Genomic DNA, 15,459 nt, shown 5'->3' with positions numbered 1-15,459 from the left:
AAAGTCTGGAGGTCACTAAGCCCCTCCTCTGTAGTGGGCTTTCCCAGGAAGATGAACCTTGAAAGCATTTTTCAGCTGCTCAGTGAGAGCTTCCAAATCAGCAAATCCCTTGAATGGAAAAGAAGCACCTAGTGTGTCTCCCACTGGTACGTTTCTACTTTCTCTGTGAACTTAGCTCCTGAAGCTCAGCATGCCTTCAGGACCCTGGGACACTGGTTTTTGAGTCCCAGCCCTTGGCTTCTGAGTCCCATGGCTTGACTTCTCCATCCTCCAGGCCTGTCTGCTTGCACAGGGACAGATGCCTCAGAGGGAGACGCAACTCAGAGCATCAGGCTCATGGCACTTCTCTCACTTGGGCCCTGTGTCCTGCCTGTCTTGGTAGCTCTATAACACCTTGAAACTGCCTGTGATTTAATTCAGTTTTCTGTTCGTTCTAGGCAGAAACGTTGCTGTAATACAACTTAGTCTGACATGGCCCAAAGGGCGGGGGGTGTCCTGGGACAAATGCCATGTTAATGATTGGAACTGTTTGTTTCACCCCTGCATTCATCACCCCTGTTATGCTTGCGAAAAGTACACATAACTTTTGCAAGCATCCCTTGCCATCCCCGCTTCACTGCATGTCAGGGATTCCTGCTGTCTTACCACCCCTTGCCTTCTTGAGTGGAAAATGTAAAGTAAAGATTGTTTTCCATTCTAACAGTTGCATGGGTGTTGGCAGATGACATTTATCAGAGCCCGTGACTGGATGCGGTGGAATTGGTTATGTTCTTGGTGTTAGTTAATTCAGGTTCGGGTCCTCTGATAAGTTGTTGGTTTGGTTTGGTTTGGTTTGGCTCTCTCTCTAGTGAGAGAGAAAGCCTGAGACTTTCTTCTTAGTTTCTTCCCACAATGTTTTGCAGCGTGGAGGAACTCACTGGAAATTAGAAGTGGAAATCATTCTGGCTTCCCTATTTTTATAGAATCAGCCCTGAGATTTTTGCATGGGAATGGGACAAATATTTAAGCAAATTTAATAGTGCTATAGGGGTTTGGTTGTGTTTTAGGCACGGGCATTCCATGCTACTTATCTACATCACCGAAGCTCACAGCATCCTAACTTATGGTGGCAGTTTTATTTTTCGTTTAAGCACCCATGAAAATTTAAACAGAATTTATTGTTGTCTTTGACTACATAATTTACACATTTTATTGATTTACTTCTTACCATAACCCTATGAGGCTGGTATTCATTTTTCCATTTAGACCTTGACACAGCGAAGGAGTAGCAGAACAAAAAATGGAATCCAGCTATATCTGATTCCCAATCATGGTACTTAGCACCCCTGCTCTGCTGCTTTCCACATGGCTGTTCCTGCCACGGGTATTATCTGCCCTCCTGAGACTTATCTTTGCAGAATTGCACAGGAGATAATCCACTTCATCCCAACTGATTTATGTTAAAGAATGAGATTGTGTAACCTTTATTGCTAGGCAAACACCGTATCTGGGCAAGACCAGACTTTCTGAAGAATTCCCATCTCCTTAGGACAGAATATGTGGCAACTTATTTTGGCAAAGTACAAACTGGTGTATTATTAACTTACTATGAGTCAGGATGTATGGTTTGTGTGAATTTTGATTAATTTGATATCTTGAAACCAGAACTGCAACAAATAAATTAACTGTGAAGTAATTTATTATATCTCTCATTCTTGATTTCAGGCAAGTCTAATTAGCATTAACAGCACTTGTACAGAGATGGGCAATTTTGACAATGCTAATGTCAGCGGAGAAATAGAGTTTGCCATTCGCTATTGCTTCAAAACCTGTTCGTTAGAAATATGCATCAAGGCCTGTAAGAATCTTGCCTATGGAGAGGAAAAGAAGAAAAAGTGCAATCCGTAAGTTTCTTTTTCTAAGTTTTGACATTAGATGATAAGCATACTGGGTCTAAAGTTTATACGGAAAGTTAGAGTCCCAAAATAACCAAGACAATTGTTTAAAAGAGCAGAACTAAAAAGACCTATTGAGAATTATTTTGAAGCTGTCGTAATTCAAACAATGGGTTATTGATGCAAGGATAGATAAGGAGGTCAGTCGAGCAGAATCAGGAATCCAGATGCAGACCATAGCCTACTTGGGCACTTCTAGGATCAAGGGACTATTAGAAATCAGTGCAGAAAAAGATGAACTTCAGTGAATGGTGTTGGGAAACTTGACTTCTCATAGAGGAAAAATCAAACCAAAAATCTATCTCACATAATCCTGAACAGATTAAAAATTTTTTCCAATTGATATGAACTGATACCTCCTCATTTTAGCTTACATTTCCCTGATTACTAACAGAGATGAGCAACATCTTATAGATGCATTAGACACGTAGGGTTCTCCTTCTGTGAACTTCCCATTTATTTCTTTTGGCATTTTTCTATTGGGTTGTTTGTTGTTTTTGTGTTTATTTACAAGAATGTGGTTTTTTTTAGAAACCCATTTTGAATATGACTCTTCATTGATTATATGTATTATATATGTATATATATTCTAGTTTTTACTTGTTTTCTAACATTGTTTATGATGGCTTTTCTTGAGAATCTGATGTCAAATTTATCCGTCTTTTCCTTTAAAATGTCTGTATTTTGAGTCTATAGAAAAATCCTACCTGAAGGTTATAAAGACATCATTCTTTATTTTTGTCTATTAGAGTTTTTTTCATGCTTAGATCCTTTCACATTAGAACTGGAATTGGTTTTGTGTGTATGGTTTCAAGTGAGGATCACGTCTTTGCCTTTCTTTTTTCCTACACAGAAAACTTTGAGCGCACTGTTTTTAATTACTAGCTTGGGAAAGGAAATGGATTGTTGGTCTCACCAAACTCTCCTCTGCTCTGAAACCTTCAGTAGCTCCTCAATGCAGTATGGATGACATGTATTGCTGTAGCACTATGGTTCTCTATAACAGGGTCCTTCTAGTCCTAGAAGTTTCTTAACTTCTTTTATTCCCCCAACTTATGCTTTTGCTCCAGAAAAGTGGGAATAGTCATTATTCCAAAGCTATCCCCTTTCTCCAAAGAGAGGCTTTCCTCATTTTTGTGTTGTGACTACTTTCCCTACACGACTCCCACAAGTAGCAACCATAATTCTGTCCATTCTTCAGACTCCTGACCAGTCATATCAGAGACATTTATTCTGACTGTCACTGTTCACACATGCTGAGCCTTTCTTATAATTCTCTTTAAAAAAAATTATTTATTCATTCAGTAAGACAAATGGAAAGAGGCAGAGAAGTAGGCAGAGGGAGAAACAGGCTCTCTGTGGGGAGCCTGATGTGTTACTCGATCCCAGGACCCCTGGGTCAGGCCCTGAGCCCAAGGCAGATACTCAACCAGTGAGCCACCCAGGTGCCCCTCTTGTAATTCTCAAAAGGACTATAGTGAGGAAGTTGAGAGTATGGACATTGAACCCTGGTCCACCATTTATGTGGTTTGACTTTGTTAGGCAGGCCATTTGATCTCCTAATACCTCACAGTAACACGGGGATGATAATAGAACCTACTTCAAAGGATTGCTGTGGTGTTTCCTTGAATTTGCCCATGGTGAGCCTTCAGAACAGTGTCTAGAACATGATAAACATTCAAAAAATAGCAAGCAGATGAGTCACGAAATAGGCCTGTAAATCCACATGGGGACCCTCCTGGAGCTTTGGCCAAATACTCAGGGCTCATATGCAGGACAAGATGTCATGAAGTCTATCACAGCCTGGTTACTGGGGGTGGTGAGCCACTGGGTGTGGCACAGTGCTGAGGGAGATGGGAGCTCTAACCAGCCAGAGTGGGGACTGCTGGACAGCCAGGCATTCAGTGGGCTGCAGTGGTACGGCTGCTTGACCCCAGAGTGGGGGCTACTTCAACTCACCCTACCTAAGCAACACCAAGCCTTGACAGGGTCAGATTGAGTTTCCTGTCAGTAAAATGCCTCCTAGAACAAAACTCAATACTTTTTAAAGGAAAAACAGCCCAGAGAGGATTCTGGGAAGGTGGCAGGTGGGAAGTGCCAGGAAGCTGTCTCCCCTTGTAAGACATCAACTGCACTGGTAGAAGGTGTCTGATGGCACTGTTTTGGAACTGCAGTCTATTGAAGGCTTGTAACTTCCAGTGGAAGGCTTGGATAGCACATTGGGTTAATTTCAGCTCTTAGCATAATAGCAGCTCTCCATCTCCCCCCTCCCAGCCACATGGCAGGTAACCGTGCCAGTGTTCCCAGAGCAGCTTACACACAGCTTACAGGAGTCAGCATGGGCAAAAAGAGGCTTTTGTCCTCCAAATATCAGAGATGTGTGCTCTGACAGCAGACTGCTGCTTCTAATCCCAGATATGCAGACCCAGAGGCAGGTGGCCATTGTGGCATCTCCGGTTGTTGGGATCCCTTCCCATCCAAGCCCTCAGGAGGACTTGCAGCAGATTTCTCATCAGATACTTTGCAGCCAGAGGGCAGTCAGTAGATATATTTAAAGTGCTAAAGGGGAAAAAAAAAACCCATGTCAACCAAGAATCCTATATCCAGCAAAACTATGCTTCAAAAGCAAGGGAGAAACTAAGACATTCTCAGATAATCAAAAGGTGAAGGACTTTGTTGTGTGAGAAATAGATGCTTGAGGGAGCCCTCAGGGTGAAGTTAGTATAGGTGAAGCTAGTATTATTTAACAGTGCTATGTACTTCCACCTTTGTTTTCCATGTGATTTAAGAGACTAATATATTTTTTTAAAACTATTTGTCTCTTATTATTGCTGTTACTTTGGTTTGTAACACCACACTCTGTTTATTTTTTAAGATTTTATTTATTTATTCATGACAGACACACAGAGAGGGTGAAAGAGGCAGAGACACAGGCAGAGGGAGAAGCAGGCTCCATGCAGGGAGCCAGACATGGGACTTGATCCCGGGTCTCCAGGATCAGGCCCTGGGCTGAATGCAGCACCAAACCACTGAGCCACCCAGGCTTCCCACCACACTCTGTTTTTGACCTAATTTTAAAAGACTATTGCATTTAAAAGAATGACTAGGGGATCCCTGGGTGGCGCAGCGGTTTGGCGCCTGCCTTTGGCCCAGGGCGCGATCCTGGAGACCCGGGATCGAATCCCACGCCGGGCTCCCGGTGCATGGAGCCTGCTTCTCCCTCTGCCTATGTCTCTGCCTCTCTCTCTCTCTGATGACTATCATAAATAAATAAAAATTTAAAAAAAAATAAAAAAAAATAAAAGAATGACTAGTTTGTGATTTTGGTCACACCAGTGTAGAAAGGTGTAATTCTGCAAACTTGGCATTGCAAAGAGGTGAGGCTGGCACTATGAAGGAGCAGAAGTTTTGTTTGCTGTTGAAGTTAAGATGATATAAATTCAAATTAGAGTGCTATACCTCGAGGATATGAAATTTAATCCCCTTGGTAAGCACAAAGAAAACAGCAGAATATATACAAAAAGAAATGAGAATCAAAATTTAACATTTCATCACAAAATTCAGCTAAATACAAAAGAATGGGACACCTGGGTGACTCAGTTGGTTTAACAGCTGACTCTTGATTTTAGCTCAGGTCATGATCTCAGGGTGTGGGATCAAGCCCTGCCTAGGGCTCTGTGCTCAGTGGGGAGTCTGCTTGAAATTCTCTCCCTCTCCTTCTGCTCCTTCTCCCTATTCATGAGAACGCTCAAGGTCAGTGTCTCTCTCAAATAAATAAATAAATCTTTCAAAAGTGAATAAATACAGAAGAATGAATACAGTACTGAAGTAAATGAGAGACACCAAACCTAGAAGGTGTACAGAAACAAATAACAAATGACAGAAGCAAATCCTTCCTTATCAATAATTACTTCCAATGTAAATGATCTAGACTCTCTAGTTAAGAGGCAGACATTGTCAGAATGGATAAAAACACAGGATACAAGGGTTACCAGAATCAGTAATCACTGCCATCACTAAAGCTGCCAGAGGAGGGATGCTTGGGTGGCTCAGCAGTTGAGCCTCTGCCTTCGGCTCAGGGTGTGATCCTGGAGTCCCAGGATTGAGTCCCACGTCGGGCTCCCTGCATGGAGCCTGCTTCTCCCTCTGCTTGTGTCTCTGCCTCTCTCTCTGTGTGTCTCTCATGAATAAATAAATAAAGATTTTTTTTTTTTAAACTGCTAGAGGTGCCAGAAAGGGCAGTGTCAGGACCTCACTGGAGGGCTTAGTCTAGAACAGGATTTCAGGGGATAAGCAGAATGCAGGTAGATAGTCCCCACAAGGGAACAGTAAAAGGTGAGGCATATACTTTCTAGTTCCACTTTTTTTTTGGTGGGTTGGAGGAGGTGATAGGTGTAGGGAAGACAAGCTGGCCCAGGACCTCCGCATCCAGGCAGATTAGAGAATCTGCCACCTGTAGAATCTCAACAGCGCAGCCTCTGGTTCACCAAATGGCAGGTCATGAGCGATGTGGGTGCTAGGCATAGGGCATGAAGAAAGCAAGGGAGCTTCACACCCCCAGCAACATTCCAGAGGATTATAGCCAAAGACCATGTAAACCAGGAGCTGTCATTGTTCCCTGTCGGGGAGGCCACCAAGCCCTTTCTGTCAACCCCAAATCTAGTGGGAAGCAGGGTAAAGAAAATGCTGATGTATGATTCTCCTCCTGAGCCCCTGTCTCCTTCCCCTCACCCCTTCCTGAGCTATCACTTTGTTCCGTCTGTGTTTGGCCACTAGGTACGTAAAGACCTATCTGCTGCCTGACAGATCCTCCCAGGGAAAACGCAAGACTGGAATCCAAAAGAACACAGTGGACCCAACCTTTCAGGAGACCTTGAAGGTACTTGCTGGACAAATACCCATGTGCTAAGTCTCCCCATCCCAGGCTGGGCACACGGGGCCAGAGTTCAGCACAATGTTCTTCCAAAGTCTTGAGTCAGTTAAATATAAGTACAGACACTTATACGTTTCTGTAGGGCTCTGTCAATCAGTGGCAAGTTGGTGGAAAATAAATGTCAGCCTTTGTACAGGAAAAGTGCAGAGTCTGCCAGACCTGAGAATGGCTTTTGATTAATGATTTCTGAGAAAATGGTGAAAAAGGACCTGGCTGCCTCTCAGTCTCTAAAATTGGTTTGTCCTGTTGAATTTTTACGACCCTCAGAGAGGTACTCTCAAGCAGACCACCCTGAACTACTGAGCTACTACTTTCATGAAAGAGCTGCTTTATTGTAATCATCTGGCACACCTAGGTTTCTTCTTATTTTATGAGAAAAGTAGTCCTCTTTATTTTGTAAAGATTTTATTTGTTTGAGATGAGAGGGCATGAGCGTGTGCATGAACAGGGGGAGGGGCAGAGGCAGAGGGAGAAGCAAGCTCCCTGCTGAGCAGGGGACCCCCATGCTGGGCTTGGGATCACAGGACCCTGGGATCACAACCTGAGCTAAAGGCAGATGCCTAACTGACTGAGCCACCCCGGCACCCCTGAAAGAAAAGTAGTCATCTTATGAAAAACATTTTGTAGGGGAATTGTTTGGTTTTTTTCACTTTATTTGGTGCTAAGAAATATGATTTGTGATATGGGGCAGAGATAGGGAGCGACTATGGCAATTTAGGGTGGACAGTTGGAGACAATGTCTGGCAGAGATGTAGGAGGCTGCATGCTGGAAGAACAGTCCAGACGCACAGGGACGTACCCAGTCAAGGCTGGTTAGTCCAGGGATTCCATGTATCAAGTCTGCACAAGGAGAGGGCTTGGTTTGCCTTCCTTGGCAAGTAGGGGTATTTCTGAACTCCCAACCAGGGACTGTCTGGCCATCTGGCAGGAGTCCCATTGGTTAATAATAAAAGCCATTGTTTTCTGTGTCTCTGCTGTGGCCAAGTGCTTTAAATACCCCTGAGCTAGGTATTAGAATCTTTGCTTACCAACGAGGAAACTGAGGCTTATGGTATAATCAGAATTACAGGTCTAACTCACGGCGGACTAGCGGTCCTTCACCAGATTTATGGTCATAGGACTTCCCTCAAAGGATTTTTTCAAAAAAAAATATACTATGATTCAGCAGGTGTGGGTGGGGCCCAGGGCATCGCTGTCAGAGAACCCCTCTGGTAGCAAGTCAGTAGACCCTGGTCTTGGTGTGGTTTTGCTCACATACCTGCTGAAAGAGCTTTAAAAAGCTATGTGTCCCCTCTCACATTTTAAGTTATATCTAAAATCACCCGTTGTAAGTTGAATGAAGGTGTTGTGTACTAAACAGGTAAACAAATAGTTCACATTTTATGAAATGAGATGAAGGAGAGGATTGAGTTTGTTTTAGATATTATTTGGTTTGATTTTTAAAGTTTTAACCACTTTATTTAAAATACATGCAGAATCTCAAGGAAATCTCCTAAACTTTTAATTCATTGATTTTACCCAATATCTTGTGGATTTTTAGGTTGTCCTGGGAAACTCTCCAGGTACATTGAAGAGAATCCATGTCTCTCATTTATTCTAAAGTCTAGAAACCAATCCTCAAGATTTTCTAAGCAGAGCACTCCGTGGGAAGCCTTCCTGCACTCCAAGGGGTGCTGGCACCCCCCTCGAAGGCCCCTTAGGAGGCCTCGGGAGGAGGAAACCCAACACTTGACCTGGAGACTTTGGGTGCTTCCATATAGCTGTTGTCTGTGTTCCTGGGGCTGGGTAGTGAGCCCACCTCCTGCAGGGACTGCCTTGTGGGCATAACAGGGTGATGGGGGAAAGGTCTGCTTAAAAGGCAGTTCACTCAATCAAAAGGAATAGCCCCTGTTTGTCAGAGGAGGGCCACTTGTGTGTGAGGACCCCTGAGAAGCAGGGCTGCCTCGTACATGGGGTGGATGGAGATCACGCAGCTGCCCCAGGAGGGCGGGCATGGGGGCCGGGCAGCTGCCCTCCCAGGGACAGCTCGTTCTCCAAGGGAGCAGGTGCAGTGCCAGGAGCTGTCAGCCTGGGCAACAGGGTGGAGGGAACAACCGGGTGAGTTTTGAGTTTAAAGACAGACTAAGGAATGCAGGGCAGAGTCAGAAAAGGCCACGGATGCCTGGGTAGCTCAGAGGGTAGAGCGCAGAAATTTGATCTCAGGGTTGTGAGTTTGAGCTCCATGTTGGGTATAGAGATTACTTAAAAAAAATCTTTTTAAGAAAAAGATTAGGGATACCTGGGTGGCTCAGTGGTTGAGCATCTGCCTTTGGCTCAGGAAGTGATCCCTGGGTCTTGGGATCGAGTCCTGCATCGGGCCCTCTGCAGGGAGCCTGCTTCTCCCTCTGCCTATGTCTCTGCCTCTCTCTCTGTGTCTCTTATGAATAAATAAATAAATAATTTTTAAAAAGACTGAAAAAAAAAAAAAGAAATGGGCAATGGACTTCAGGGAAACCCACTAAAAATCAGCCCAAGGCGATAAAGGGATGTGGTTTCTGAGCACAATGGGTACAGATAATCCCAGAGGGAAGAAAAGGAGGGGCAGGTGGGGAAGGCAGCCTGGCCACCCAGGGTTTGCTGGCCTGGGTGGGGGGGATGTAGCAGGGCAGACAGGGCTGTTTAGGAGACCAAGGGAGACAGGTTACAGCTTCTCCACACACCTGTCTCTTCCCCCTCGTTCATCAGCTGGAAGGGCACTAACCTAACAGTGCTCAGTGAGGCTCACGCAAACCAATGCAGCCGCTCTGAGTGGGTGCGAAGGTCTCGGCCTGCAGTGTGACAGGCAGGTACCTGGAGGAGCCAGGACGCAGTGCCCCAGGAGAGCTACAAGCTCTGAGCCTGGTGTTTCCCCTGCAAACTGGTGATTGCTTGCACTGCCCTCTGGGGATGCTTCTGGAAGCTAAGGAGCAATGTAACTAAAAGCCTGGTACAAAACAAGGACTCAGTAAAGTGTAACTTTTGTTCATTGTTGAGAAAATCCAAGGAACAACTTGGAACAGGCTCTTGGGAAGCCTGGCTGAGACGCTGGCCTTTGGGGTGGGGGGCACTCTCACTTGGGGCCTTTGGCCTCTAGTCCTCCTCAGCTGGAGGGAGATGGGGACCAGCTTTCTTGTTCTCTGGCTATGCTGAGGCTCCTGGGGGTGGGGGGGTCCTACGGGGATGGTGAATAAACAGCTCCCTGTGACCCTGAGCGTAGGCCCAGGCCCCGCATGCCCTCCAAGGGCCTTGTCCTTCTAGGCAAATAAATGCCCACACTAATAACTCATGTTTTACATTAAACAAAACAAAAAAATCCTAGCTTTCAGTATTTTTGAACAACCCTGGCCAGACAAGTTCAGATCCTGAGCAGGGACAGATCTTGGCCTCAGCTGGTTGAGGACTTTCATCCTTGCCTTGGGGACAGATCTTGACTGTGGGAGGGGACTTTGCCCCTGCCCAGCCTTTCCCCCTAGCCAGGCTGGTGGAGAGGTTGTTCTGAGTTGGAGAAAGCAGGGACCACCCACCCACCCCTCCAATTGGCTCAGCTCGCCCTGACCACACCAAGAAGCTGTCACCAGCCTGCAGCAGGAAGGCTCGAGTGGGCCCGGCAGGGAGGGGGCTGTGGGTTCCCAGAGGCTGTGGGTTCAGGGGGCTGTGGGTGCAGGGTGCCGTGGGCCAGGGACCCAGACTCACCGGCGCTGCTCTGCCTTTGCAGTACCAGGTGGAGCCTGCCCAGCTGGCGACACGGTGGCTGCAGGTCTCTGTATGGCACCTGGGCACTCTCACCCGGAGGGTGTTTCTTGGAGAGGTGACCATCCCTCTGGCCACATGGGACTTTGAAGATAGCACGACACAGTGTTTCTGCTGGTATCCGCTGAGGGCCAAGGTGACTGCGCTACCCCACCCCCACCGTGAAAACAAAACTCACTTTTCAAAGGGATTGGAGCCAAGACAACCTACCAGGGGAGCCTTGGCCCCGGGACACAGCGTGCTTGCCTGGCTGGGACTCCCCAGTGGGCAGGCTGGGCCAGGTGCTAGGGGAGGGGCAGGGCGCTGGGAGGCCAGGGCGAGAGCGGCTGATTGAGGGCCTGCTCACAGGCTCAGGGGAGGGGAGAGCCTGGGGGCAAAGTTCGCATTTCTTGGGGCAAAGTGCTTTGTGCTTTCTGTGCCAAGATCCAAGATTGGGAGAGAAGATGTGTGCGGTAGTGGGGGAGGAGGAAGCGTGGGCTCCGTCATCCGCTAGAAATGACAAATGTCTCTGATCTCCCTCTACTGTCTCCTCCTGGAAGCCCTCCTGGCCCCCCTCTCCTGCCACCTTCCCTCTAGGTTCCTCTGCACGGCCTCCGCATCCATACCCCGCACCCTATGCTCCCCCTTCTCAGAGCCTAGTCTGTCCTCACTCGTCCCTTGGGATGTCGGCGAACACTTTCTTCTATCCAAGGTCCCCCCCAAGACTTAGCGGAGACCCCACCTCCTCCATGAGGGCTTTTCTGATTTTCCTTCTTCATGATTTTCCCTGACAGATGTACTTTCCCCCAGGATCCTGTACTTGGGTGCCCTGCCCATCTTCTCCCTGTAGGACCCCCTGCTTAGCTCAAGACTAGCTGCCGCCGAGGCTGGTGGCAAGAGGAAGAGGAGCAGAGGTGCCAGGCTATAAGATGTCTTCCTAACACCAGCTAGTAGACAGTGACCACCCCTCCCTCCCACCAACCCCCGGATGGGAGCCTCCTGCTTACAGGCCTGCCCTTTTGGTGACAGGAGGGACCCAGGGGGTTAGCACAGGTTTTCCAGAAGCTGAGGGTAGAGGCAGCTTTATCTCCTCTGAGTGCCAGCCTCCTTCCTGGGAGGCAGCAGGGAGACCAAGAGACACGATGGTGTAGACAGGGGCCAGCCGCACCCTCTTCTGGGACTTCTTGCTGAGTCCACTGACCTGGAGGGGCTCAATTTTATTTTACTTTCTTCAGACTTGGGCTGTGTGCAGGTTTTCTTAGGACCATCCAATGGGAATGTGCCAGGGCCTTTGAGCCCCCCCACTGGCCCAAGCAGCCGAGTGGGCGGCTGGGGTGGGAATGGAGTCACCACAAATGGAAGACAGGCCAGTCCTGCCATGGGCATGTCCACTCCACCCCAGGCTACTCCCCAGCCTGCAGAGGCTTTGCAAGGGTGAATGGGTGGGTTGGGTTGGGGAATGGGGCAATCAGAGGAGCCCAGAAGGTACTGAAGGCTGAGGAATCTTGCCTCTTGAGTTCTGTCTCTTGCCCCCAGGCAGAGAAAGTTGATGACGGCATTCTTCCGAATAATGGAGAACTATCAGTCCGGGCCAAACTGGTCTTCCCTGCAGGGCCCAGAAAGTTCCAGGAGGCCCTAGAAGGTAGGTGGCCTCCAGTCCTGAGAATGTGCATCTGTTATTATGTCACTGTCTCCAAAGCCTGGAGCAGCAGGTGGGCTGAGCATTCCCTTTCTGCAACCCACTAATGCTGCAACACTCCAGCAACTTTCCAAGATCTGTTGACACTCAGCCTGGACAGTGGGTTCGTAGAACAGATGGTCTTTAAGGGATATGAGGGACCCAAGCAGGCCAGGCCTTTGGTGCCCACTTTGCAGGGCTCTTAGGACACCAGTTCTGGGGCTTTCCTCCTGGGTGGGTGGGGGGAGGGGGGCGCAGCTTGGACTGCCTCTCTGGAGCAAACCCTTCCGCTGCCACCCCTCTGGAAGAGGGTGCTCCCATGGCCACCAGTGTTAGTTGGGAGTGTGGCTCAAGAGTGCACCTCATAGCCCTGGGGCCTGCAGGGCTCTGAGTGAGTGCATCTTTGATCCCAGGTTACATGAGCTGTTGCCCAGCAAGAGAAGGGATCAAGGACAGGCTCTCAGCGACTCTATGGAACATTTCATAAGGTTAAATACAGTGGAGTGTATGGAGGAGATGAAGGTGAAGAAAGCACACACAATTCCATGATGTGTTTAGTGATCTCTTGTTTGCTTGGAAAAGGAAAAGTTTGCTGCCAGAGCTCACAGGGCCACCAGCGGGCCAGCAGCCTCTGTGGTCACTGCCACCCCCTAATACAGAGGTCTTGGGGCCCCTACTTTGCCAAAAACCATCCCTGCACTAGACTAGAACCTCTATCCTTCCTCTCCTTGGATCCCTTATTATCTCTGCAGCTTCCCAGGATTCTAGTGACCCCTCCATTCTGTCACCACACTGGCCTTGTTGTGGGACAGCACGTGAGCAGGGCCAGCAGAGCCTCCCCACAGCGGATACGTTCCTCTTCCTCTGTCCTACAGCTCAGAGCTGTACCACACTCTCTCTGAGCTCTCACTTTTAGGGTGGTGGCATTGCATGCATGCCATGTGCAGATGTAGAGCTCACAGCAAATGCCAGCCTTCCTTCCAGGGACAGATTGGCCATCCCCCAACGGTCAGCTTTGTTTGGTCGTGTTAGGAGCCAAGAATTTGCCTGTGCGGTCAGATGGTACCCTCAACTCCTTTGTTAAGGGGTAAGTATTCTATTCAATCAACTATTTACTGATAAACTGTATATATATGCAGCATTCCACTTTCTATATAAAGTATAGCGAGCATAAGCCATTTCAAACTTGTATTTTAGCTTTCCTGTGAAAATCCCACATAATGGGTTAAAGACTCCAATTTTCAAGAATTCATGGGAGTTGGACCTGCCAAGGCTAGATTTGGAACATTGCATTTTAACCCGAAACCCAGATCTTATCGGTCCTTGTTATTACATCAGCATTTTCTGACTCAGAGCTCAGAGCAGCGTGGTTGGTACATATGCCCTTGCCTTAGCATCTCCTCCTGGATTAACAGGAAGACGGACTCTACTTATTCCATTCTTATTGGCTACATGTGTGTTCATCTCCAGACGTAAAGCAAGTATCATTAATTATTACACAGAATTACCGTGTCCTCCGTCAGTGACATAATGGGAAATGATGGCTTACTATGCCAAGCTCTGAGTTCCTGTCCTCATGCCGCCACTTATCAGAGGGCCTTGGGCAAGTCCTGTGGCCCTTCTGAACTTATTTCCTGAGAACAGAGTTAAAATGAGAGATGTGTGTTCAGAGTCCTGGTCCCCGGGTAGCAGGCGTAAGCTATGCGTTGCCTGGTGGTCGGCATCCCAAGGAGGGGGATTAAGACAAGAACATTGTCCAGACCACCATGATCTAGAATCCCAAATGACCCTTAACATCTGGGGCAGAATTTAGCCCTAAATCTGAAACATCCTTGCGAGAGGTCACATGGCCAAACTGGCGATTTGCATTCTCCCTCCTGGCTTGGGATTTTTCTAGCCCTGGGTCTCACCGATGGCAAGCGCCGCCAGGGGAGGGTGCCGGGCTGGGCACTCGAAGACTGTGGTCTGTCTCCTTCCTGCAGCTGTCTCACTCTGCCAGACCAACACAAACTGAAGCTAAAGTCCCCAGTGGCGAAGAAGCAGGCTTGTCCCCGGTGGCAGCACTCCTTCGTGTTCAATGGTGTGAGCCCTTCCCAGCTGAGACAGTCAAGCCTGGAATTAACCGTCTGGGACCAGGCCATCTTTGGTGTGAGCGACCGCCTGCTGGGGGAAGCCAGGCTGGGTTCTAGTAAGTCTGAGATACTTCGTGGGCCCTTGTAGCAATGGTTTATACTTCACAAGTATCTTTCGTGGTGGTGGACACAGAAAGGACTTAATAAGGCTTCCGTGACGGCTGGTGATTTAACTGGCGTGGAAATGGCCTAACTTGCCGTAAATGGAGATTGCCACATCTAGCTCTTGCTCTACAATTGAGCAGTAATACAGCCAAATATTTAAACAATTTAGATCAGATTTAGATCTGCTAAAGAAACACAAACTACAGGCCTCAGAATGGGCCAGGTACAGTATTTGCTTTTGTTTCTGGTGTCAATCATAAAAGGATTAATTTCTTAAAGGAAAATAGCTTCTTAATCCAAACACATGGCAATTCAGGAAGTATTTCAGTAAGAGTGGGACAGAGGGACACTGCCTTTTCAGCACTGCTCAACTGGGTGCTGCTGGCCTTGTGTGGGGGGACAGCCTTCTGTGGGGAGGGCCTGCCCACTAGGGGTGCCCCTCAAACACTGTGCTAACCAGAAAGACCCACACACATCTCCAGGGCCTCCAACTGTGAGAACCTCTGTGAGAACAATGTCCAGGGGCACCTGGGAGGGCTCATGTGCTTGAGCGTCCAACTCTTAATTTTAGCTCAGGTCATGAGGTCAGGCTCTCTGCTCAGCAGGGAGTCTGCTTGTTGCCCTCTCCCTCTGCCCTCCCTTCATTCTCAAATAGAAGAAATACTGTCCAAGGCACAACACAACCCCCCTTTCTATAATGGATTTGTCTGCAAACCTGGCCCCAGGTCTCCGACCACCCCACCAATCCATAGCCACTGTAATGTGTTAAGATCATCCAGTCCCCTTTAAGAGCCAACCCACAAAATAGGTCTTCTCCTTTCAAACTATATGAAAGGCAGCAGCTTTGGACTCTTGAGGCTACACAGTATTTAGGAATGAATGCCTGCTGTGTACTGTTCTGAGCATGGCGTTGGGGTGGAAGGTCTTGCT

General features: G+C 47.8%; 1 protein-coding gene across 3 annotated transcripts in view; it reads left to right on the top strand.

Moving 5' to 3' along the window:
• The window catches only part of SYTL3 (synaptotagmin like 3), an 84,650-nt gene that overhangs the window by 68,716 nt on the left and 475 nt on the right, over positions 1-15,459 (top strand). For 2 of the 3 annotated variants that reach the window (XM_072766899.1, XM_026018742.2), the window contains exons 11-16: positions 1,705-1,883; positions 6,711-6,813; positions 10,601-10,771; positions 12,151-12,256; positions 13,277-13,379; positions 14,275-14,480. In XM_072766899.1, coding sequence (XP_072623000.1) covers positions 1,705-1,883; positions 6,711-6,813; positions 10,601-10,771; positions 12,151-12,256; positions 13,277-13,379; positions 14,275-14,480 — 868 coding nt within the window. The remainder of the gene's footprint in view (positions 1-1,704; positions 1,884-6,710; positions 6,814-10,600; positions 10,772-12,150; positions 12,257-13,276; positions 13,380-14,274; positions 14,481-15,459) is intronic. The other variant, XM_072766908.1, reaches the window with a different exon arrangement.

Source organism: Vulpes vulpes, chromosome 1, assembly GCF_048418805.1.
Source record: "Vulpes vulpes isolate BD-2025 chromosome 1, VulVul3, whole genome shotgun sequence".
Classification (NCBI taxonomy): Eukaryota; Metazoa; Chordata; class Mammalia; order Carnivora; family Canidae; genus Vulpes; species Vulpes vulpes.
The sequence above is the reverse complement of the archived record's forward strand: the minus strand, read 5'-3'. Positions and strand labels throughout refer to the sequence as shown.